Genomic DNA, 23770 nt, shown 5'->3' with positions numbered 1-23770 from the left:
ATATAAGTGTAAACTCAGAACTTTGGAGTTTAACTTATTTCAAGGGAATAAGATTTCGAAATACATGTATTCCTTAATAATCTGTCTATATTCAGTTTAAATAGAAATGTGCTACTTTGTCTATGTTTTTGAGTTTCATATTTATTTATAAAACTTTTTTCACTTTTGGGGTTATGCTAGTGCAGACTTGGCAGATTGTCTTTTTTCTTCTTATTCTTTCTGGCAGGGATGGAGGCAATCTTTCCTGCTTGTACTTTTCTTATTTAGTGCTTATAACAGTTTATCTAGATTAGCTTGGTATGAGAATTACTGGTTTAGGGCATCTCAAAATGATTAGCTTATTCAAAACATTCTTTTTTATTTTCTTTCTTAGTCTGCCAATGTTTACAGTCCTGAGACGGTTTTCCATTCTGTTTACAATGTTTGCAGAAGGAATCTTACTCAAGTGAGTTTTTTTTAAAAAAATACTATATATTGTTTCATGTGTCTGTGTTGGGCACAGTTCTGCCAAATTTATTATGCTTCACGGTCATACTGTAGGAAGCAAGAGAACTGTAAAGCCATGTGGAACCATTTCTGCCTTTTCAATGAGCAGCATGGATGTGTAGTGTATTTGGAAGTCCAGCAAATTCTTTTAATTCTGCTGAATTTTAGTAATTTTGTTTGTTCTTTGTAGATAACCATACTTTTTTATGTGTAGTTCAGAGGTTAAAAACTTGAATGTGCTGTTTGTAAACATGGCCAGGTTGCTTGCAAAGTCTGGATCATCTTTGAGCTAAGTGCATAGAACCTAAGGAAGCAGATAGTAATCTTCCCTGTTGTTGCTATGGTAACATACACAGGACCTGATGGGAAGCACATCAACAGCATGACTCTACCTTGATTTCTTGAAAGTTATCTGTTTTCAATCAGAAAAGTACTGAGAATTTCTGAAAATTTGCTGCAGTAATGATTAAGCTTTCTTTTTAGGAAAAAATTTTCTTGGGGAATTCGGATGACAGTATTTGCAATGATAATTGGTGCGTTTGTAGCTGCAAGGTATGGTTTGATTTTTACTAATGCTTTTTTCCTATTTTCATACCAAAATGTTAAATAGTTTCCTATCTGTTGAATGGTGAAAAGAGAGTGCAAATGTAAGTTATTTCCTGTTATTGTAGAACTAAAATAATAAAGCAGGTGTACTGCTGAATTAAAACAAAAATGGAAAGTTTGTTTCTCTAATATATAAATTCCCATGTAAAGAATAAGTGATAGAGTTAGAAAGTATTGAAGGAGTGTATTGTCTGAAATATTTTTTAAAAAATTCTCTGTAGTCTAGCGGTAGGGCTTTTTGTAGCTTTTTGTATTTTGTTGAGTATTTCATCAGCAGGTTGAGTTAGCAAGACAAAGCAGAAAGTTGTAGTTCCTTAATATCTCAAGGGTTAATAGCCACTTATGTTGGCTAAGGAAGTTGGCCATTGTCTTCTGCTGCTTTCAGCCACTGTTATAGTTTTCATGTTCCATAACAAATCTGTGATTGTCTCATTCTACGGTATTTATTTTAACTTGCAGGTGGGATTAATAGAAATCTTTAAATCCACTTTGAATTATTTTAAACTTAGAGCAGTGCTCAGTTAGATATATTTACCTTTTGTTGAGTGGTGTGACACACCCATTAAGGAAGAACAGACTGTACACAAAAAAAGTCTGGCTATACCCTTCCTTCTCCCATTCTCTTACAGGAGATCAGTTATATATTCAAGTGCAGCATTGATCATATTTATATTAAGTTAGAGCATCTATATCTTTATATATCTATATATCTATATCTGTATCTATATCAGGGTTCATCAGATGCCTAGCCTTTTGTGGAATGCTGTTTACAAAAACATGTCCCACTTGCAGGATTGTTATAAATTACGTTAGTTCTGTATTTGTAAATGTTACGAATTTTCTGCAATTTAAATGTTATCTCTTCTCCATAGTTCTGATTTGGCATTTGATCTAGAAGGTTATATTTTTATCTTGACCAATGATGTCTTGACAGCTGCAAATGGTGCTTATGTGAAACAGAAGCTAGATTCAAAGGTAGGGTTCCCCTCTCTGCTTCACATTGCTATGCTGATCAATAAAATATAAATAAAAATGTACCGGTACATGTTTTGTTTGTGGCTGTGGGACAAGCTGTTCCTCAGGTTGATCTGTTCTGTGTCTAGGGATGTGCAAAACATTTCATTTTGAAATATTGCAAGCACAAAATTTCATGAAACACCCTGCCCCAACATTCAAATGGTTTGTTCTAATATTGTTTGAAACATTTTTTATCAACCTTGAAAGAGATTTTTTTTTGCGCTTCAGGCTTGAGATGGGGCATCTTGTGAAATTTGATGCTTGAAACATTTTAAAGGCTTCCATTTGTAATTTGTCAAAGTATTCTTCAATTCCTTGTTGAGGGAGATGTAATTTAGCTATATCTGAAGAGTAATATCTTCCCCACTGCAGCTCTCAATCAGCACTCTGTTTCTACCAAAGGACAACTACAATACTGTTGGTGTCCTTGGGTTCAATACCATAGTCATAACACCAGAAGCATGAACACATTCTGCGGCACAATAGTACCCAACTATTTTTTACTGTGACATTATTCACAGTAGACCGCGTATTTAGCTGCAGAAAATCTTGAAAACCTGTGGTTTTTAAGGTTAGGTGAAACAGTATTGGGTAACTCTTACAGGATAAGCAACTAAGATGATGTTCCTAAAATGCAGTGGTATAGTAGTGTTACCTAGCTATTATAAGATGATTTGGTTATTTACACATATTTAAGGAACTGTTATATAATTATAAGATGGTTTAGTGACTATCACCAGTTTAAGTAACCAGTGTAACTGGTTGCTTTCTAAGCAGAGTGAATTGAGAGCTAGCTTGCTAGCTGTGAAAGTAGATAAGGGTCGATTAGATCATATGCTTTCAAATTGTAGATTAACTGAGTTAACAGCTTGCTGTGGTTAATTGGGATAGATTTCTTGCAGAGAGGATACAAGTTATTTCAAGCAAATATGTAGTCTAAGGGCAGATTTAAGTTTATTCTCCATATTTATCAGAAAACTACTAAGTAAAAACTCATCCAGTTTACAGGCTGAATTTCTGTGGGTAAAAAATACAGTTTCCTCTGAATATTTATCCCTGTTAGAGATTGGCAGAATGAAGAATAAAATGTGATGCGTATTTCACTTACCGTAAATGTCAATTTAATGTATTTTTAAAGTAGGCACCAATCTGCAGAAGATATCAATTATGTTGCTGTACAACATTTTCTGTTATATTCTTTGTGCCATGAGTATGAAACTGGTATGTGTTTAAGGATATGATAAAAAAATTACATTATTTGGATGGGATACCTACAGTCTTGTTTGTATAGCTTTCTATGTAACGTATTTTTCATTTAAGATACATTTCTGGTTTTTTTTGTCCCATTCCCAGGAGCTGGGAAAATATGGTCTCCTTTATTACAATGCACTATTCATGATTCTTCCTACTTTGGGCATTGCCTACTTTACAGGAGATGCACAAAAGGTAACTTTTTTTAAAAAAAATCCAGAATGCAAGTTTTACACCAAAACTATATAAATAATTCCATTTTATGAAATATACTTCTATATATCATTTGGAAATTTAGGACATAGAATACAGCTTGTCAGTATTGCTTGCCAATATGTCTAAATGTGGCAGACTTTGATTCTCTTCCTTTGGGGTCCTATTTTTTTTTAACTTATGTGCATCTTTCCAAAGTGACTTACATTTCAAAAATGTATATATCAAAATAGAAGGAAAGAAAGCATTTACCAACTATTTATCATGGTTGCAGTAATAAAAAAGAAATTATATAAAATCCTGAACTTTGGAAGTAGCTGAACACTAATAACATTAAGAATTAATAATAAACACTAATAACATTAAGAATGAATAGAGTAACTCCAGTTGATCCATTAGATATCAGATCTCGATATCGGATCTGGACAGACTCGAACACTGGGTGCTATCTAACAAAATGAAATTCAGTTGTGAAAAAAGTAAGGTTCTACATTTAGGCAGGAAAAATCAAATGCACAGGTATAGTATAGGAGGTACCTTGCTCAATAGTAGCAACTGTGAGAGAGATCTCGGAGTCCTAGTAGACAATCACTTCAATATGAGCCAGCAGTGTGCTGCAGCTGCCAAAAAAGCCAACACAGTGCTAGGCTGCATTAACAGAGGGATAGAATCAAGATCACGTGAAGTACTAATACCACTTTACAATGCCTTGGTAAGGCCACACCTGGAATACTGCATCCAGTTTTGGTCACCACGATGTAAAAAAGATGTCGAGACTCTAGAAAGAGTACAGAGAAGAGCAACAAAGATGATTAGGGGACTGGAGGCTAAAACATATAGGGAACGGTTGCTGGAATTGGGTATGTGTAGTTTAATGAAGAGAAGGGTGAGGGGTGACATGATAGCAGTGTTCCAATATCTCAGGGGCTGCCACAAAGAAGAGGGAGTCAAGCTATTCTCCAAAGCACCTGAAAGCAGGACAAGAAGCAACGGATGGAAACTTAGTCAAGGAGAGAAGCAACCTAGAACTAAGGAGAAACTTCCTGACAGAACAATTAACCAGTGGAACAACCTGCCTCCAGAGGTGGTGAATGCTCCAACACTGGAGGTTTTTAAGAAGAGACTGGACAGCCATTTGCCTGAAATGGTATAGGGTTTCCTGCCTGAGCAGGGGGTTGGACTAGATGACCTCCAAGGTCCCTTCCAACTTATTATTATTATTATTATTATTATTATTATTATTATTATTATTATTATTATTATTATTATTATTATATGCAACTAACATACAAATGAGAGAAGTAAAATAACTGCTGTTTTTGTGATATTGTACATGCACCCGAAAAGAGCAATGCTTGCTTCTACCGGGTCTCGCAGTGCAGCTTCTCCAGCTTAGTGGTTGGAGAATTATGAGACCATGCTGGTTGAGAATTATGGGATAGATTGTTACACAGCTTTGGTGGCCACCAAGTTAGGGGAATTAACATACAGCATATTGGTGCAATGATACTTCAATGGTGGCTTTGCCTATGTCAGTATGATAAATAAGCTTCTCCTTATGCTAATACACATATTTATTTTTGGTATCTCACACTTCCTACAAAGATACAAAACATGAATTTCTGTATAACAAGTCAATTATTTTTAGGTTATTGTGAAGTAGTGTCTCTAATTTTGTCAATACACATCTTAGAGCAAATACTTTATTAACTGCCTGCATTTCTTAGGATTGCAGGAATATATTTCCTTTGTTAGAATTTCAGTTCATCTCTCCGTTTCCCTGCATTTACGTATATTCCTCCCCAAATACTTCATCATTTTAGGAGAAAAGGCAAGGATGTAACTGTATGTATGTAACAACTCCAACTGCAGGGCTTACTTTGTGTCTCTATGTTGCTGTTAATAAGGTGTGCCCTAGAATATAACTCAAATACATTATTCTTCACTTAGCTTTGAGTTAGGTTTATTTTTAAAAAATAAAACATTACATGAAATATTAAATCTGGCATGTTTTTCCAACTGGATTTGCACTCACTTTGTCAAACAACAAAATAAAGAGTGTAGTGTTACGTAGAAGTTTAACCAAAGCGGCCTTTTGTAAATGAATATGTATAATTTGGCTTTCCTCATCCTAGTAAAAGAATCTTTTCTGCTCCAAGAGAAGCAGGAAGACACTTAGTGCTAGCAAGGCCTAGCAAGTTCTGAATGGCAGCCAGCCAGAATACAGACAATGCCTAATTGTTTATAGTTGTTTTTAATTGAAGAAATCTAAGGGAAGTGTTGCAGGTAGTGTATTTACCCAAAATGAAGATAATCCTGAATTTCGACTCACAAAGGAATAGCAGATAGAAAAAAAATACACATATTATTCTCACAGATTGCCAGCTTCCCAATCTTGGCAACACTTCTCAGTTCTAGCAGAATCCAGTCCTTGAGATTCCTCATCCCCAAATGAATAAATGTATCTGCCTCACGAATTTGTGTATGTAAAAGCTCAGCTAGAAGTAATAGAGAATAAGGAAGATGGCTTTGATTGAGATATGCACAAATCGTTTCCGAGGGAAAAAGAGTTCAAGCATTTTTAGTCTAGAATGGCCAGATAACGTTTGGAAATGGCTCAAATTCTTCCCTAATTCATTGAAAGAGGTGGAGATACAATACAGTCAGACTTGCAAGATATTGAGAACCAGTCTCAATAAAAGTAATTGTAGTCTTTCTGTTAGGTTGATTACATGGTCTGGTCTATCTGTGGGGCTGACAGAAGTCACCCTTCAAAAGAGGTTTAGGATCAAAAAATCAATATTCAACAACTAAAGGTAAAACATACATTGAACTTGACCTCTGGCACTGCCTTCCTGCCGTTTTCTTGGCAGCATTGTGGAAATGGTTTCCTACGGCATTTGTGGGATGGTTTTTTTTTCAACAGGCCAGTTTCCAATCCTAGAATTTTTTTGACGGGGCTCCTATCTATGACTCCTGAGGTTGCTAGAAAAAAATCTGGTGGACAGAACAGTAGTCAGGCAACTGTCAATAAAGAATCCCAGGATCATATCCTTTGCTACATAGAAATGGGATTTCAAAGGCTAAGTATTAGGGTTAAAAGGACAATCCAAATTAAACTCGAGGTTCTTTTCTCACCACAAATGGATAATTCAGTCCTGTGTTGCACACACACTACTGCTACTGTCATTGGCTTTGGCTAGTGATAGGGTAAGAGGAAAAGCGATAAGAGTGAGGAAGAGGATGCAGAACAGACATACGAGCCCTAATAACTCCATGACTAAGACTTTTTAGGATTTAAATGAGCATTGATTATTAATCATTTATTTGAAAATGGAAATTAAGATGTTGATGGTACTATCTGGTAAAAAGGATATTATAAAAACATTGGAATGTGTTTTTCAAGAAAAAATAGTGAATTTGTTTTCAGTGACTTAAATGTTGCACATAGGATCCACTTTTTTACATTCTTGCTGTTTGTGTTGGGAGATTTGTATATTAGAAGAAGAATGTGAGCATTGTGCTGTAATCTAGAATTTGTTTTAATAAGTACATATTCAGAGGCCTGGGAAATCACAGGGTTGTTCATAATAAAATTATATTTAGAGCTGACATGTGTTAGCTTATTATGCACTGACATGTAAATGCAAATTATAACCTGTGAAAAGAGTGGATTGTTGTATTTTTTGTTGGTGAAGTTTTAACAAGGAAAATATTTGTCAGTGAAATTAGCAGGCTATGTATCAGCCATGAAAAATTATGTGATACATTAGTTATATCAGTGGTTCCAGCGAACTGAAAATATTTTGTGGCATAAAATCTAATTATTGCTATGATTATAAAACTGATGATAGGCATGTTTCAGTTATACTTTTTAAAAATCCTATTTCCCAGCTCATCTGTGCTTATGGGTCAAACGTTTTTCTGTGGCTTTTTCTTTTGATACTAAGAAATAATAATAATAATAAATAATAATAATAAATAATAATAATAATAATAATAATAATAATAATAATAATAATAATAATAATAATAAGATGATGATGATGATGATGATGTTGGAAGGGACCTTGGAGGTCATCTAGTCCAAACCCCTGCTCAGGCAGGAAATCCTATACCATTTCAGACAAATGGCTGTCCAGTCTCTTCTTTAAAACTTCCAGTGTTGGGGCATTCACAGCTTCTGGAAACAGGTTATTCCACTGTTTGATTGCTCTAACTGTCAGGAAGTTTCTCCTTAGTTCTAGGTTGCTTCTCTCCTTGACTAGTTTCCATCCATTGCTTCTTGTCTTGCCCTTAGGTGCTCTGGAGAATAGCTTGGCTCCCTCTTCTTTCTGGCAACCATTGAGATATTGGAACATTGCTATCAGGTCACCCCTAGTCCTTCTCTTCATTAAACTAGACATACCCAATTCCAGCAACCGTTCTTTATATGTTTTAGCCTCTAGTCCCCTGATCATCTTTGTTGTTCTTCTCTGTACTCTTTCTAGAGTCTCAACATCTTTTTTACACCATGGTGACCAAAACTGGATGCAGTATTCCAAGTGTGCCCTTACCAAGGCATTGTAAAGTGGTATTAACACTTCACGTGATCTTGATTCTATCCCTCTGTTAATGCAGCCTAGCACTGTGTTGGCTTTTTTGGCAGCTGCAGCATACTGCTGGCTCATATTAAGTGATTGTCAACTAAGATGAAGATAGAAGGCACACAAAATTCTCTTGTGGGAACCCCCCCTTTTTTTTAGGCTGGTGAAATTTTAGGATCATCATTCTCTCCAAATGGTTACTAGAAGATTTTGTTCATTCACAAATATGATCAGCATGGGCTATAACAGATTTGGGCATTTTATAGCCCTTGGGCCATATCCAGCCCTTTGGCTGTTCCTGTTGGCCTGCGTAAGATCAATTGGAAATTAGAAATCAAATGTAAATAAGTGCAAGTCATGCATGCAATTTAACTGCATTGCTTTTATTTTGAAGGCAGCTATGCAAATAAATTATGTTATATTATTTATATTTACTTTTCTCTCCAGTGTTCTTCTGTGTGAATGTTTAGATTGTAAAAGCATTATAGCACTTATTCCTCCCCCAATTGTTTCTTTTGATTTTACTAAAGCTCACTGGGAAATTATGCTTAATAAAGTTTTTCTTAACAGTCTAAGATTTGTCTTTTTTATAAATGTAGTGCTTAATACCCAAGTACATATATTTTATTGGTAGGTTTTTATTATTTCTTTTTAATATTTTATTCTCATTCCACTACCTTAGGAATTACACTTCAACTCTTCACACACTTTACATATCTATTTTATCTTTTCCTGTGGGTCCTAATTTTTTTTTGATACTTTATAATTCTGGATTTGTGTAAAATATTGGATCATTGACTGTAATAAACTTGAACTTGTGGAATAAATTTTCCATTCTAAAGCACTTTGAATTTTTCTTCTGCCTGCCTCTTATGATGGTAGACGTGGCAAAGCAAAATGCTAATTAAATTAAGCCTTTTCAGACTGTAAGGTCATCTTTTCTGCGATAGAAACCTACACCGCAAGCAAATGTTTGGGTTAGAATTGCTTCTATAATGAGCTTTTCATGTTACTTCATGAAGTTTCCTAAATATGCATTAGGGTGGGATTCAGTTCTCCATTCTGCTCTCTGTGAATGAATGCTGCACATAGAAAGCGAGTGGAGAAAATATCCCTCTTCCCCCAAATATAAAGGGAGCAAAGGCAGGAATCTGTACTCCATTTCTGAACTGTTTTATTTGTAAGTAAAACTATTGCAGATCAGTAGACACAAAGCTTTTATGTACAAGACATTTAGGTTGTGCATTTAGATTTAGGCTAGGTTTGAAAAAGCTTGTGAGAAGCAGTTTACACAGTGTGACCTTGATTGTGACTTGAAAAGTGTCTTTTGGAGCGGGATTTTAGGGAGGGAATCCAAACTGCTGTCATTTTATTTACATCCCACATTTTTTATTTTTCTATTTATTTTTTATTTTTTTACAAATAACTCAAGCCGGCAAACATATCCCAACATACCTTCTTCCTCCTGACTAGCCCAAGATTTTTTTTTTAATCCCATTTATATCCCGCCCTTCTCCGAAGACTCAGGGCGGCTTACAATCTAAGCACAATCAATATGCTTAGCAATAGCCTTCATTCTATGTATATGCCTGCTTATTAGGGCTTTCGGCCCCCCCCCAAGCGGCATTATTACAAAGTCAGCTTATTGCCCCCAACAATCTGGGTCCTCATTTTACCTACCTCGGAAGGATGGAAGGCTGAGTCAACCTTGAGCCTGGTGGGATGCGAACCTGCACTAATTGCAGGCAGCTGGTGTTACTTAAGGAGGCATTAGCCCACTGTTCCACCAAGGCTCTAGGTGGCTTGTGACATTAAAAACCTGGGTGGGAAAAGAGAATGAGTCTCCGTCCGCTGACGTATTGGAAAATATTTTAAAGCTAAACGCAGTGAAACATTTTGCAGTGGCTAACACCGTTAGCCAACATCTACGCGTCTTTGCAACATTCCTCCTATTCCCATTGGTCAACTAGCCAGAGCTCTAGGCTCTCCTTCCTACAATTAAACCTGGCTTGAGATTTTGGGCATTGGTGAAGTGCCCGGTTGGGGAGGCCAAGGTCATCGCTGCTCTTCTATTTGCTCCAAATGTACCCTTAGGAAAGGCCGAGGGGGCTACTTACACAGATAGTGTAAGATATGTGCGGGGTTGCTTTGCCTTGCAGCGAGATGGGCAGCAAGCAAATTTAATACATAAATAAATTTAAGTAAATCAACAACACTGCATTATACTACATTGTTGACATAAACAAGTCTCTGCCAGCCAGGCTCTGTTCCATTATCTTTCAATAGGAAGGTATTAGGTTGTATTGCAATGGAATATGAAAGGGAAGATTTTAAAAGACACAACAGACACTCAAAGTAATTGTTCACTTGAAATAAGACCCTTGTTTGAAGAAGCATTAAAGTTTCTTTCCTGTTGTGGAGATATACATCAATAAAAAGGTATTTACTTTCCTAATCAGAACTTGCATTCACGAGTAGGAGGAGATAATCTTGTTTTGTGAGTAAAATTTGCCAAGGTGTATTGAGTGGAACTGTATGAGTTTATTGACATGCATTCCTTAGACACAATCCTCTTTCTGTATTAAAGCTTTCTTTGTGTATCCTAAGGTATGCATTCCCTTTGCACTTTTGTGCAAAATCCCAAGCGCTCTGAACTGGCTTTTGCTGCAGATTGTAGCATCACTTTTCAGTCATCGCTGCTTGTAGTTCTATGACTTTTTTTTAACAAAAGAGACTATTCAAAGTCCAGCTACTCCTCAAAAGCTTATCCAGAAATTACTTCTAACATCTAAGGAAATCTTTTGCAAACAAGACATAAGACATTTTAATTTATGGGTAGGACCTCCTGTCATAGTTTCATTATAGACCATTGAAATTCACAGATCTTTGGATAATTTGTTTTGATCTTTGCTGCGATTTGGCATGTTCAACATAGAGCTCCAAAACAGAGGCAGCTCGAAAAAAAAAGTAAACTTGAATATTGTATAATAGAGACGGCTAGATAAACTCTAAAAAGGACTATGATAAAACATATTTTGATTTATTTATTTTTTTCATTTTAACCACCAATAATCCCCTTATAGGGAGATGGATGACATAAAAATTTAATAAGTACGGTAAATAAATTTTATCTATTTATATTTTTCCTTAAGCTTAATAAGGGTGTTGTTGTTAGTTGCGAAGTCGTGTCTGACCCATTGCAACCTGATGGACAATGTTCCTCCAGGCCTTCCTGTCCTCTACCACTAATGGTACAATATTAAAAAAAAGATTGAAAAAAAAAGTACTATATGTTAGGCAAAATGTTTGCCAGACCTTATGGTATTATAATACACATTATTAAACAAATCTGCTGTAATTTATAATTGCTATTGTCTCTTTTATCTGGTACTTCTACTTAACAGAGTAATACAGGATTGGATTTTATTTTTAAATATTAGTTCCTGTTGAGATGAACAATTTTTCACTGTATAAGATTCCATACAAAAGGCATTTAGGTTTTGGTCTATGAATTCTGACACTTTTTTTTAAAATCTTACTTGGATGAACTAGTATGAAAAATATTCCTGAGTATTTGTCTTTCTATTAATATATATACAATTTGTTTTCAGGCAATGGAATATAAAGGTTGGGCAGATACCCTTTTCCTTGCACAATTTACACTCTCCTGTGTGATGGGGTAAGAATATTTTATTTTTGGCTTCCCCAATGCATTAAAGCCTTTCTGGTAACTTAATTTTAATATACAGTCATGGCCGAAATTGTTGGCACCCCAGAAATTTTTCCAGAAAATCAAGTATTTCTCACAGAAAAGTATTGCAGGAACACATGTTTTGCTATACACAGGTTTATTCCCTTTGTGTGTATTGGAACACAACAAAAAAGGGAGGAAAAAAAGCAAATTGGACATAATGTCAAACAAAACTCCAAAAATGGGCCGGGCAAAATTATTGGCACCCTTAACTTAATATTTGGTTGCACACCCTTTGGAAAAAATAACTGAAATCAGTCGCTTCCTATAACCATCAATAAGCTTCTTACACCTCTCACCCGGAATTTTGGACCACTCTTCCTTTGCAAACTGCTCCAGGTCTCTCTTATTGGAAGGGCGCCTTTTCCCAACAGCAATTTTAACATATCTCCACAGGTGTTCAATGGGATTCAGATCTGGACTCATTACTGGCCAATTCAGAACTCTCCAGCGCTTTCTTGCCATTCATTTCTGGGTGCTTTTTGATGTATCTTTGGGGTCATTGTCCTGCTGGAAGACCCAAGATCTCGGACGCAAACCCAGCTTTCTGACACTGGGCTCTACAGTGTGACCCAAAATCCTTTGGTAATCCTCAGATTTTATGATGCCTTGCACACATTCAAGGCACCCAGTGCCAGAGGCAGCAAAACAACCCTAAAACATCATTGAACCTCCACCACATTTCACTGTAGGTACTGTGTTCTTTTCTTTGTAGGCCTCATTTCGTTTCGGTAAACAGTAGAATGATGTGCTTTACCAAAAAGCTCTATCTTGGTCTCATCTGTCCACAAGACGTTTTCCCAGAAGGATTTTGGCTTACTCAAGTACATTTTGGCAAACTCTAATCTTGCTTTTTTATGTCTCTGTGTCAGCAGTGGGGTCCTCCTGGGTCTCCTGCAATAGCGGTTCATTTCATTTAAATGTCGACGGATAGTTTGCACTGACACTGATGCTCCCTGAGCCTGCAGGACAGCTTGCATTCCTTTGGAACTTGTTTGGGGCTGCTTATCCACCATCCGGACTATCCTGCGTTGCAACCTTTCATCAATTTTTCTCTTCTGTCCACGACCAGGGAGATTCACTACAGTGCCATGGGTTGCAAACTTCTTGATAATGTTGCGCACTGTGGACAAAGGCAAATCTAGATCTCTGGAGATGGACTTGTAACCTTGAGATTGTTGATATTTGTCCACAATTTTGGTTCTCAAGTCCTCAGACAGTTCTCTTCTCCTCTTTCTGTTGTCCATGCTTAGCATGGCACACACAGACACACAATGCAAAGACTAAGTGAACTTCTCTCCTTTTTATCTGCTTTCAGGTGTGATTTTTATATTGCCCACACCTGTTACTTGCCCCAGGTGAGTTTAAAGGAGCATCACATGGTTGAAACAATCTTGTTTACCCACAATTTTGAAAGGGTGCCAATGGCCCATTTTTGGAGTTTTGTTTGACATTATGTCCAATTTGCTTTTTTTCCTCCCTTTTTTGTTGTGTTCCAATACACACAAAGGGAATAAACCTGTGTATAGCAAAACATGTGTTCCTGCAATACTTTTCTGTGAGAAATACTTGATTTTCTGGAAAAATTTCTGGGGTGCCAACAATTTCGGCCATGACTGTATAAGGTTTTCTGATATAATCAAATACAGCAGACAGGTACAGCATCAGAAAACAGTTGTTGTTGATATACTGTATCTTAAGCACATTTCAGTAGCTTTAACCTCCAAAACGCTTTTATAATAGCAAAAATATATTTTGGAATATATTCTGGATTGTTTTTAATTATAATTCTTCTGGACTAAATATACAGTGAGATGTTAAAGCTGAAAAATTCCTTCCTCCTCCTCAATGAATTTGTGTTCCATGAACTAAATATGCCTATTTTACAAATCTAAATGACTTGCTTCCTCAAATTCAAAAGTGGATATTTTTTTTCCCCTCCTTCAGGAACACAACTTTCTCCAGGGACATCACTGAGAGACAGAAATGATATATGTTGCAGGGTGGGGACAGTGAGTGGTTAAAAGTTTAGGAACAGTTTGGATCTTATTTCATAATAAAAGTATAGATAATCACAATTGGGAGTTTTGCTCCTGCATCAAATCACATCTAATGATTTTGGGGTTTCTACGGCACCTCAAAAGAGAGACTAACCCAGTATTGTTAAACATTCTTGCCAAAATTTCAGGAATTAGGAAGTTTCTGGTTTCCCTGAAACTGACTACTCATCTGTCTTCGGTCCATGTCTGAATTATATTAAATTGATTGTCAAAATGTTGTGTATCTTACATAGGTTTGTTCTGATGTATTCAACAGTACTTTGCACTCAGTATAACTCTGCCCTTACAACTACAATCGTTGGTTGTATTAAGGTAAGCTCTTTAAATTTGTAGAACCAATAAATAATTGTATTCTCCCAGCTTGCAAGTTTTCTTGGAAAAATAGACATAATTCAGCAATACTTCTCTCTCTCTCTCTCTCTCTCCTTCTTGGGTTGAAAAGAAAATCATGGACAATATTGTATTAGCCTGATATAGAAAAGATTGTGACCTGAATTGGCTTTTATTTATGTGAAATGGTAATTTTTGTTTAACAAATTTATTTATTTATTTTATTTTAATTCCATTTATATCCCGCCCTTCTCCGAAGACTCAGGGTGGCTTACAAGCTTAGCAGTAGCCTTCATTCTATGCAGTATGTATGGGAAAAGCTAAGCCTGACAGATGGAGGTGATGTAGTAAAGATGTGGGATTTCATGTAATTTCTTACAGAAATTCTAATTGCTTAAATCTAATCTTTAAGGTAATCAGATTGCATTTGTTTTTTAATGCTGGAGCAGCATCTGTGATTTTTTTCCCATTCTTTTATAAATATTTTAAAGTATTATGGCAATTTATGAACATAATATCCTTCTTTCTGAGAAGTCTACTTAAACACTCTGTTTAAAAGCTTAAATTCCATTTATTTCTTTACTTCCAGAATATACTAATAACTTACATAGGAATGTTCTTTGGAGGAGATTATATTTTCACATGGACAAATTTTGTAGGATTAAATATTAGGTAAGTAGAATAAAGTGTCTACCTTTTGAAGAAATAAATGGGCAAATTATGCAAGTTAATTGTGGAGTTTATGAAAAGGTGCTTATAGTAGCTTGGCTGTAGCAGATAGCCTGGAAATAAGTTCTATAGAACTTGGAAATATATTACATTTAAGGAACTGTTAAGATTAATATTATGGTACTTTTCATAAATTGGTACACATTTTGGGAGCTGCAGATGAAAAGATAGGGAAAATTAAAGAAATCACATTTACATAACAAAAAATGAAATGAATTCCAATATACTACTGTGCTGCATAATACTAAAGAATATGTTGGAGAACTGTGTCTGAATGACAGTTGTAGGCTTTGCTTGGCTTCTGGGATTATTTAATCATATGGACTGGTAGTTAACTGTTTTTTATTGGTATATGAGATTTAAGTTTGTTCACATGGGAATCTTTTTTCTGCTGTGGATTTTTCTTACCTCAAGAAGGGTATCTGTTTATAATGATATAATTCAAGGATGTAGACTCATGGTGCAATAGGTGGCAAATAAATTTAATAAATATTGAAAAACAATTACATAACTCATTTGAGTACTATTGTTGACATTGTTTAAATTACTCAGTCTTGCCTTATGTTGGTTAGAAAAAAAGCCTTATAAGATCAGCCTATTTACTAATTTATTTCTGTATCAAAACATGACTAAGAAATTAAAATATATTACAATAGAAATTGGAAGACTGGATTTAGGAAGGTTAACTTTAAATCAACAATTCTGATAAAATTGTATTTTCTAAGTAATCACAAGTACAAGTATTAAAATATGGAGTTTTTATTTTTTTTTTCATTGGCTATTTATAGATGGCTGTTACCATTTCCTTCTAGTATTCACTAGGGCCTTAAAGCCACTTCTATAAGAGTACTAGTAGGAATAAAGCAAAGGCATAAGTACACATAATGAGCTATGAAAGGGTAAAAAAATATTACATGCGTCAGGCAAATGACGCAATTATTTACTTGCATCACAGCTTCTACCCAAAATATATACAGGTAGTCCTCGACTTACAACAGTTTATTTAGTGACTGTTGGAAGTTATAATGGCACTGAAAAAAGTGACTTATGACCGTTTTGTGGCATTTAGGACTGTTGCAGTATCCCCATGGTCATGTGATCAAAATTCAGATGTTTGCAACTGATCCATATTTATGACAACTTAAGTGTCTTGGGGTAATGTGAACACCTTTTGCCACCTTCTGGCAAGCAGTCAATGGCGAAGCCAGATGTACAGCTGTGTTACTAACTTAACAATCACAGGGATTCACTTAACAAATGTGGCAAGAAAGGTCGTAAAATGGGGCAAAACTCACTTAGCAACTGTCTCACTTAGCAACAAAATTCTTTGGCTCAATTGTGGTTGTAAGTAGAGGACGACCTATCATGTCATACATGTTGTCATGTGATCCCCTGAAGATGCCAGTGATTTTAGGTAAGAGTATTTAATATAGGTAGAGACCTTTGGGTTTAAAATCCAGCTATTTTCAGCTATCAGGTATCCAGCAGCAGATCCTTGAGCAAACAGGTAATCTCCCAACGTACCTCTCACACATACTTACAACATGTCCTCACATTCAAAACTTTCTATCCTTCACTATATCCACAATATAGGAGGAATTAAAATAATTCCACCTTTGTTACTAGGGCTGAAATAAAACACGGTACATATGTGCAGTTTCTCTGTAGGAAGAAATGCAAACTGGACTGTGGATGGTGTGTGGGTGAAGAGACAAGATACCTAGCAGGGGGACATAAAGAATTTAGTGAGGGCCTTGTGGGTGTCCATGGCTGTGACAGTACTGACCACCAATTTAATGTTTCATGAAGAAGTTTTTTTCTTTGTTAATTCTAAATGCTAATGTTTTGCAGTATTGCTGGAAGCCTCGTATATTCCTACATCACTTTTACAGAAGAGCAAATAAGTAAACAATCTGAAACTAGCATCAAGATGGACATTAAAGGGAAAAGCTCTGTATGACAAAAGGCATACGTACCAGAGTGACTCTCTTTTTAACAAGATGTGTTGACAAATCAGTGTAGTCTGCAGTGTCTGAATAGAAATGGCTACTTTGTATTTGCACAATCTGAAGATTGCCACCTTTGGAATCATTTATTTATACTGGACTGCGCCTACGATGTATAGATTGCATTTAGTCTGCAAAGAATTATATATGTAGTGAAACAGAATTAATAATATCAAATGCAGCAGAAGTGTTGCTGGTCAGGATTGGGCGCAGCAAGAAAATGCATCATTGAAATCAAACAAGCCTATTGTTCAAACTCTCATGGCTTTGGCTTGAACTCTCCAACTTCTAACTGCCTTTTCCTTGAGGTCATGCAATCTGTATGAATGAAATGTATTTCCTACATCTCGCTGCATGAAGCTGTGTATAAATGATGATGATAAGATATTCTGAGCTACAGTTTTTGGGGAAGGTAGATTTGTATTCACAATCAAGAGAAATGTTACCCATACAAATTTGGGACTTCTCAATGTCCCAATTTTTTTCCTTAACCTAGTGAAGCACTTTTAAGTGTGTGTCACACATTGTTTGGGTCTCTTGGCCAGAATTATTTTTAAACTTTTATAGACTTTATGGGTACCTGTTACAGATAAGAAATAGATAAATGTTCTAAAGAGTAAGGTTTTAAATGCGATTTCTCCTGAAGAAATGAGGAAAGCAAACTACAGTGCTAAAATGTGGATTTTTTTTCCCCAAGTAAAAGGTTTTCTTTTATTTACTTAGCTTTTTTCTATGCAATCAGTGTGCTTTTTTAAAGAAAAATCTCATCACTTGTTTTTTAAGGTTATAGCTTTTTTTAAAAGACTGTTATAAATGAGTTTGTCCTTCTGTGATTTAAGTGTTTTTAAATGCAAATTTCTGGAAAAAAATTTTTTTGCAAACTTTTATTGGACATAGAAAAGCATGCTATTGGAAGTTATTCTTTCTTATGCTTTTTGAAATGGGTTCACATATTATGCTAAATCAGGGCTCTTCAACCTTTTCACCCATTGTACTACTTTTAGGATATGGCAACATCTGAGTACCACCAGTCACCTAGCAAGGTGTCAAAAACTTGACCAAAAAAAAAAAAGGAAAAAAGTGAAGTACAGGTAGTCCTCGACTTACAACAGTTCGCTTAGTGACTGTTCGAAGTTACAATGGCACTGAAAAAAGTGCCCCCCAAGCCACAGCCGAGCAAGACACCTGCCTGCCCTCCCCGGCGGCGCTCTTCCTCCTGTCTGAGGTTTTCATTGTTGTGAGCATTTCTGTTGAGGATTGGCAGTGGGGGTGGGTGGGGGGTGTTTGGTTTTTATTCCCCCCCGTCTGCTGGGTAGTTGCAGCAGGTTTTGGACACTTCACATGACCCTGACCGGCATAAATATGAATCAGTTGCCAAGCATCTGAATGTAAATCACAAGACCCTGGAGATGCTGCAACATTCCAGCTGATCGGTGCTTCTTCTGGGCTCAGAAGCACCAGGATCAGCGCCGAGCTCCAGTTGGAGCCTGGCGCTGATCCTGGTGCTTCCACTGAGCCCTGACTGCCCTGCAGCTCCCGCCATCTCTCACTGAGGCTTGTGTGGTGCTTCCACTGGTTCAGCTCATTCCCCTCCCCCGCTACGTTTCTAGGATGGTTGCGTACCACCTACCAGGTGCCAATGTACCACAGGTGGTACCCGTACCACTGGTTGAAAAGCCCTGTGCTAAATCATTCAACAGGTCCCTTCCATTTTGAGGAAAGTGAAGTCCTGGGTGTTTATATTGATGTGGTAGAAGCTGTTTTCAAAGGAGCCTCACCAGACTTGCAAATGAATCTTTTCTATCTGTTTGAGGTCTTCATATTGTTGCAAAGCAAATCAGATTTACAATGTCTCTAACACAAGTCTTTAAAAGAAATGACAGTATATTCTATTATCAGTTGCCCTATTGTATGCCTCTCACCCACTTACGCTGAAACATGAGAACTGTAATATCTAGATAGTGTTTATCCAGAAAATTCTGAATTTGAAGGAGCTATCTTTCAAATTCAGACCATGTTGAAAAATGGCTAAAAGCAAAATATTCTGCTGAATGAAATCGTTTGCTTTTTTCTAAAGAAAACCTAGCTTCAGTTTATTTGACTCAGTGAACCACACAAATTCCTGGCCTTGTACATAGTGAGACTGCAAAATATAATCTCTTTTAAACATTAAAGACATTGTAAAGGAAAACTCTTAAGTTTGGCAGCCAAAAATCTATAGTAGTTGGTAGGACTTTTTTTTTTGACTAACAAGACTTTATTAAAAGGCACAAGCTTTCATGAATTGTAGCTCATATTTGCAATTTTAAAACAAAACTACACCAGGATCATCTTACATAAAAAATCTTCAACTATCTAAGGTTTAACAAACACAAGTGATTTTAATACATTGCTATTACTAATTGATACTGTCCCACATGTAACCTGCATGTGCATAACTACTCATTCTCCTCCACTTGCTGCATTTTCTTTTCAAATGCTTCATCTGTTTATCCACTTCATGCATCCAATGAAGTGAGCTACAATTCATAAAAGCTTATGCCTTTTAATAAAACTTACACACCTTTTAATTATTAAAAAGTTCTAAAGCATTACATTTTTTCTGTATTTTAAAAGGAAATAAAGTTAAATCCTAAAATTATCAGAATGTAAAAGATTTTTCATCCAAGAAGCTGAGGTTGTAAGTGAATTTCTTCCTTTCTACCTTATTGTTCTGTTGTCAGGACAAATCCTGGTTCAGGATTGTCAAGCCTGAGGAAGTGTGGGTACCAAAATTATCATACGACGCTAACAAAAATGAAGTAATTTTATCCTGCCCCACTCAGTCGGCCTTGGATTGTCCTGCCTGTTTTTCCCTATCTCCATGATCTTGCATGTAAGATACAGTTATGCCCTTAATTGCTTTGCTAGTTAAATTTAACTCTAAAATGAAGTCTGTGAAGCAGGTAAATTTTTTATATATTCTGTGTTAAATATAAATATGCAGTTATTTACGATCTGGCATCAAAAATCCAAATTATGTGTACTGGAGACATTATTTAGCATGTAATTATTGTTTTGTATATTTGACTGTTAGAGGAGGGACAAAGAACTATGCTGGACATTGCAACAACACCAACAAGAAATCCTATTGCAGCAGTAAGTTGCTCTCTAAGATCGCACAGATTGTTTGGCACACTTTAAAATACATTCTTTTAACCTTAAAACTGTTGAAAGTAAACACAGAATTTCAGAGTGCGTACTTGCAGTATGCAGAGCGGCTAACTCGAATAGTTTTTTCTGGAATAGTCTAGCCCAGAGGCAGGCAACCTTGGCTTTTATGACTTCTGGACCCCAACTCCCAGAATTCCTGAGCCAGCCATGCTGAGGGAAAAGGGAGAGGTTTCCAAGCTGAGCCATGCTGGCTCAGGAATTCTGGGAGTTGAAGTCCACAAGTCATAAAGGAGCCAAGGTTGCCTACCTCTGGTCTAGCCTAACATAAAAACAGAGAAGAGAATCCTGGAGCTTCACAGCCACGTGATGGTCTTGAGCCTTTTGCAGGCTCAGAAATACTCTTTCGTAAAGTTGCAGATTTATTGCTGCTTTGAGGTATGAACTACATGTGCAAAAACAATAGTTTTACAGTAGATTTACTGTGATTTGAAAGCCCTGTTCTCCCCATAAGGAGAAACCCAGCCATTAGCAATAGCTAATAGCTTTGAAACCTTTGGTCACTAGAATATTGTCCGTTTAAGAGAGTAAATTGGTTCAAGCAAGAAGCAGCAACTTTTTAAATGTCACAGGCTCCATGTTTTTCTTTTGGGTAAATGATGCCTTAGCCAGCAACAATTGGGAGGGGAGAGGAAGGAAATAGTGGAATTTGGATGTGCAGATTTTTTTTCTTTGCCTAAGGTGTTAAATCATCCTTTGCCTTTACATTTTTTTTGTTTTCAATTCTAAATCATGGAAGATTATTCCTTCATTTATTATTGCTTTGCCACTGAATTTAAACCCTATGATTGTAGGTGGTTCTGGAGTTCACAGAAGAGTCAGTTCTACATAAAGAGATGTGTAGTTTCTCCAACTGTAAATCAGTTATCAAGAACCAATATTTTAATCAAAATATTAACTCTAGATTTTGCACCTGCCAGCTATTTAGAAGAATGAATTGTCTTGACTTTGAAAGTAGATTAAAGGGATCTATTACAGTAGAATATATTTTCTTGTCTACTTATGCTGGCTTGTTAAGTAGATAATGGTAGCATTTAGGTAATACAGGCTAAAAAATGGATCACTTAGCCCACAGCTACCTTGGTCTACTGTTACCTTAATTATACTGTGCACCAAATTTCTCATAAAATGCTTATGGACAATTTATACAAATAAACATGTAGAGTAAGAGATGCTGTTAGACTGAAATTCTCATAATTCAGTCAAATTATTGTATTTTTGTTAACTTGCTCTACTGAGGCAGTTGCTCTCAGGTACCTGTTAGAGAAAATGTTAATCTACTGGATAGATTTACTGCCATATAAAATAGTTCTCAGTTGATTTGCTTTTTTGTAATATACACATTTTTAGTGCCAAGTTTTAGAAAATATATATATATATATACTGCCTAGGTAAGCAAGTCTTAATAGTTTTATTTTCTACACTGTTAAAACTTCTTGTTACTATTTTTCCTATATAGAGCAATCCAGCATTAGGAATAAACATTTTTATTGTATAACTTTTATGTGCTATGTATTTTTGTACTGGCTTAAATAAATCAAGAATGTCTCCATTTACATTTTTTTGTTCTGGCTTTTATAAAAGTTCAATATTTTAGTGACAATAGATGTAGTTATACTATACTTTAAATGTACTGTTAATTATCTTAGGCTTTGACACCACTTTTTAGTGAACTCTAATGGTGTGACAAATTCAATAGTAGTTGCCTCCTTTGTAAAACCAGTCATTATCTGTATTTAGCATTTTTTTTTACAAATAACAAAGTAGCAAACATATTCAGCACATCTTCCTCCCATTTTCTCCACAACAACCCCGTGCGGTGAGTTGGGCTGAGAGAGGCAAGTTGGGTGCACTGAAATATGATGAACAATATGTGAGAAAACTTTGTCTTCCCGATACCTATATATCCCCCATACTAAGTTGGTATTTGCCACTTCAAAGACTTTATCTCTACTCCTGAAAAAAATAGATATGTTTTTTAATATTGAGAAAATATTGCTAGGACATGTGAATAAAAGCATCTCTTCGTCACATATTAGGAATTACGATGCAGTCATTGAGCTGGCCCAAAGAAATCTGTTCAGGCTGACCTTCAGTGTGTTATTAAACAATCATTCTGTCCAAACTACCTCATAAGACTCGTTTCAATAAAACATCACTCAGTATAAATTTACTACCTTAAACTTCTGGGGGAAGAATGAGGCTACATATTTAACAAATGAATAAATGCATTTAAAAAGGCCAAACTCTGTTGCCAAGGAAACTATAGATGTCTCCATGAACTCAGGATTGACTCAAGGGTGATATAAGTTATTTTAAAAAATAATGTCCCTATTTCCGTATGTATGTGGAAATTTTAATACTTTAATGATTTAAACTTTTCCAGGTCTATATTACTGTTTCTTTGCACATCAGCAAAAATATTTAGCTAACTCATATTTTATTTCAAGACAACAAGCTTGAACAATGGAGGAGTCTTGATTGCATCATCTAATTATAATCAGAAATGAAAAAAGGAATAAAAACTATTCCCGCCTCCCCTTATATCTGAGTATTATTTCTTCTCTTAACCAAGATGAAGTTTCTTTGGTCAATATTACTATACTGGTTCTCCCATTCACATTATGGTATTAATGTTTTTAATTATTAACCATCACAGGGTAGGTAATTTTGACATTTATATCATATGACTATCTGAAAATGATATATCTAAGTATCTTAATCACAATAATAATAATATTCCATTATTCCATCCTTATTGAATGTTTAGATTTGTAGGTACCTGTGACAACCCTTGGGAATAAATTAAAGAGTACTTTTGAGGGTGGAAAGTACTAGATTCTACCTAAAATAATTAGTTTTCTGCCAATTTATCCAACCTTGCATGAAACCCTATTGTACTGTACTGTAATTGCACCATGTCCGGCCAATGTGGTGGTGTAGTTCAAAATAGTTGGAGGACATCAAAATGGAAAGATTACAGGTCATTCTTTAAAGTTGTTTTCTGGTTTCTATTTTATATAAACATATAATTTATATAAAATAGAACCATGACATAGTTTAGCATTTTACTGATTTTCCATGCAAATGATCATAAAATAAAAATTGTTTAATTTTCTTTTATAATTTCCTAACATATTAACTCCAGGCACTATAATTTTTAAATTTTTACTTATATGAATATAGCCTTATAAGATCCTGGCTTTACCAAACCCTTGTTTATTAAATATTTGTTACAACTTTTCATTTTTCTTTACTAAAGATACGAATGTATCTAAAAATAATCTATAATCTAAGAAACAAATTCTATCTGGGCTAGTAATTTCTCAATACTTCTAATAGCAATCTTTTTATTACAACAATTAATTCAGCTCTATATTCTGTGGTATGTCAAGAAATGATTACATTTTATTGGTAAATACCCTCAACAAAAATATTCAGACTTAGATATTACAGTTCTAATTTCACAGCAAGATTGTATACAACTCAGTTTATCCCTAATTGTTTTGTGTTTTTTTTTAAAAA

At 35.5% G+C, this 23770-nt stretch overlaps 1 protein-coding gene across 1 annotated transcript in view; it reads left to right on the top strand.

The window, feature by feature from the left end:
- Positions 1 to 22774, top strand: part of SLC35D1 (solute carrier family 35 member D1) — a gene marked incomplete at its 5' end in the record, with an annotated part of 29520 nt that extends 6746 nt beyond the window's left edge. The window contains 8 exons of the mRNA XM_083361128.1: positions 374 to 445; positions 970 to 1038; positions 1965 to 2067; positions 3463 to 3555; positions 11771 to 11838; positions 14204 to 14282; positions 14890 to 14972; positions 16881 to 22774. Of these exons, the coding sequence (XP_083217254.1) occupies positions 374 to 445; positions 970 to 1038; positions 1965 to 2067; positions 3463 to 3555; positions 11771 to 11838; positions 14204 to 14282; positions 14890 to 14972; positions 16881 to 16989 (676 nt within the window). The 3' untranslated portion in view covers positions 16990 to 22774. The remainder of the gene's footprint in view (positions 1 to 373; positions 446 to 969; positions 1039 to 1964; positions 2068 to 3462; positions 3556 to 11770; positions 11839 to 14203; positions 14283 to 14889; positions 14973 to 16880) is intronic.
- Between the last annotated feature and the right edge of the window lie 996 nt (positions 22775 to 23770).

This window comes from Vipera ursinii, assembly GCF_947247035.1.
Source record: "Vipera ursinii genome assembly, chromosome: 3".
Classification (NCBI taxonomy): Eukaryota; Metazoa; Chordata; class Lepidosauria; order Squamata; family Viperidae; genus Vipera; species Vipera ursinii.
This window is presented reverse-complemented; position numbering and strand designations above follow the sequence as displayed.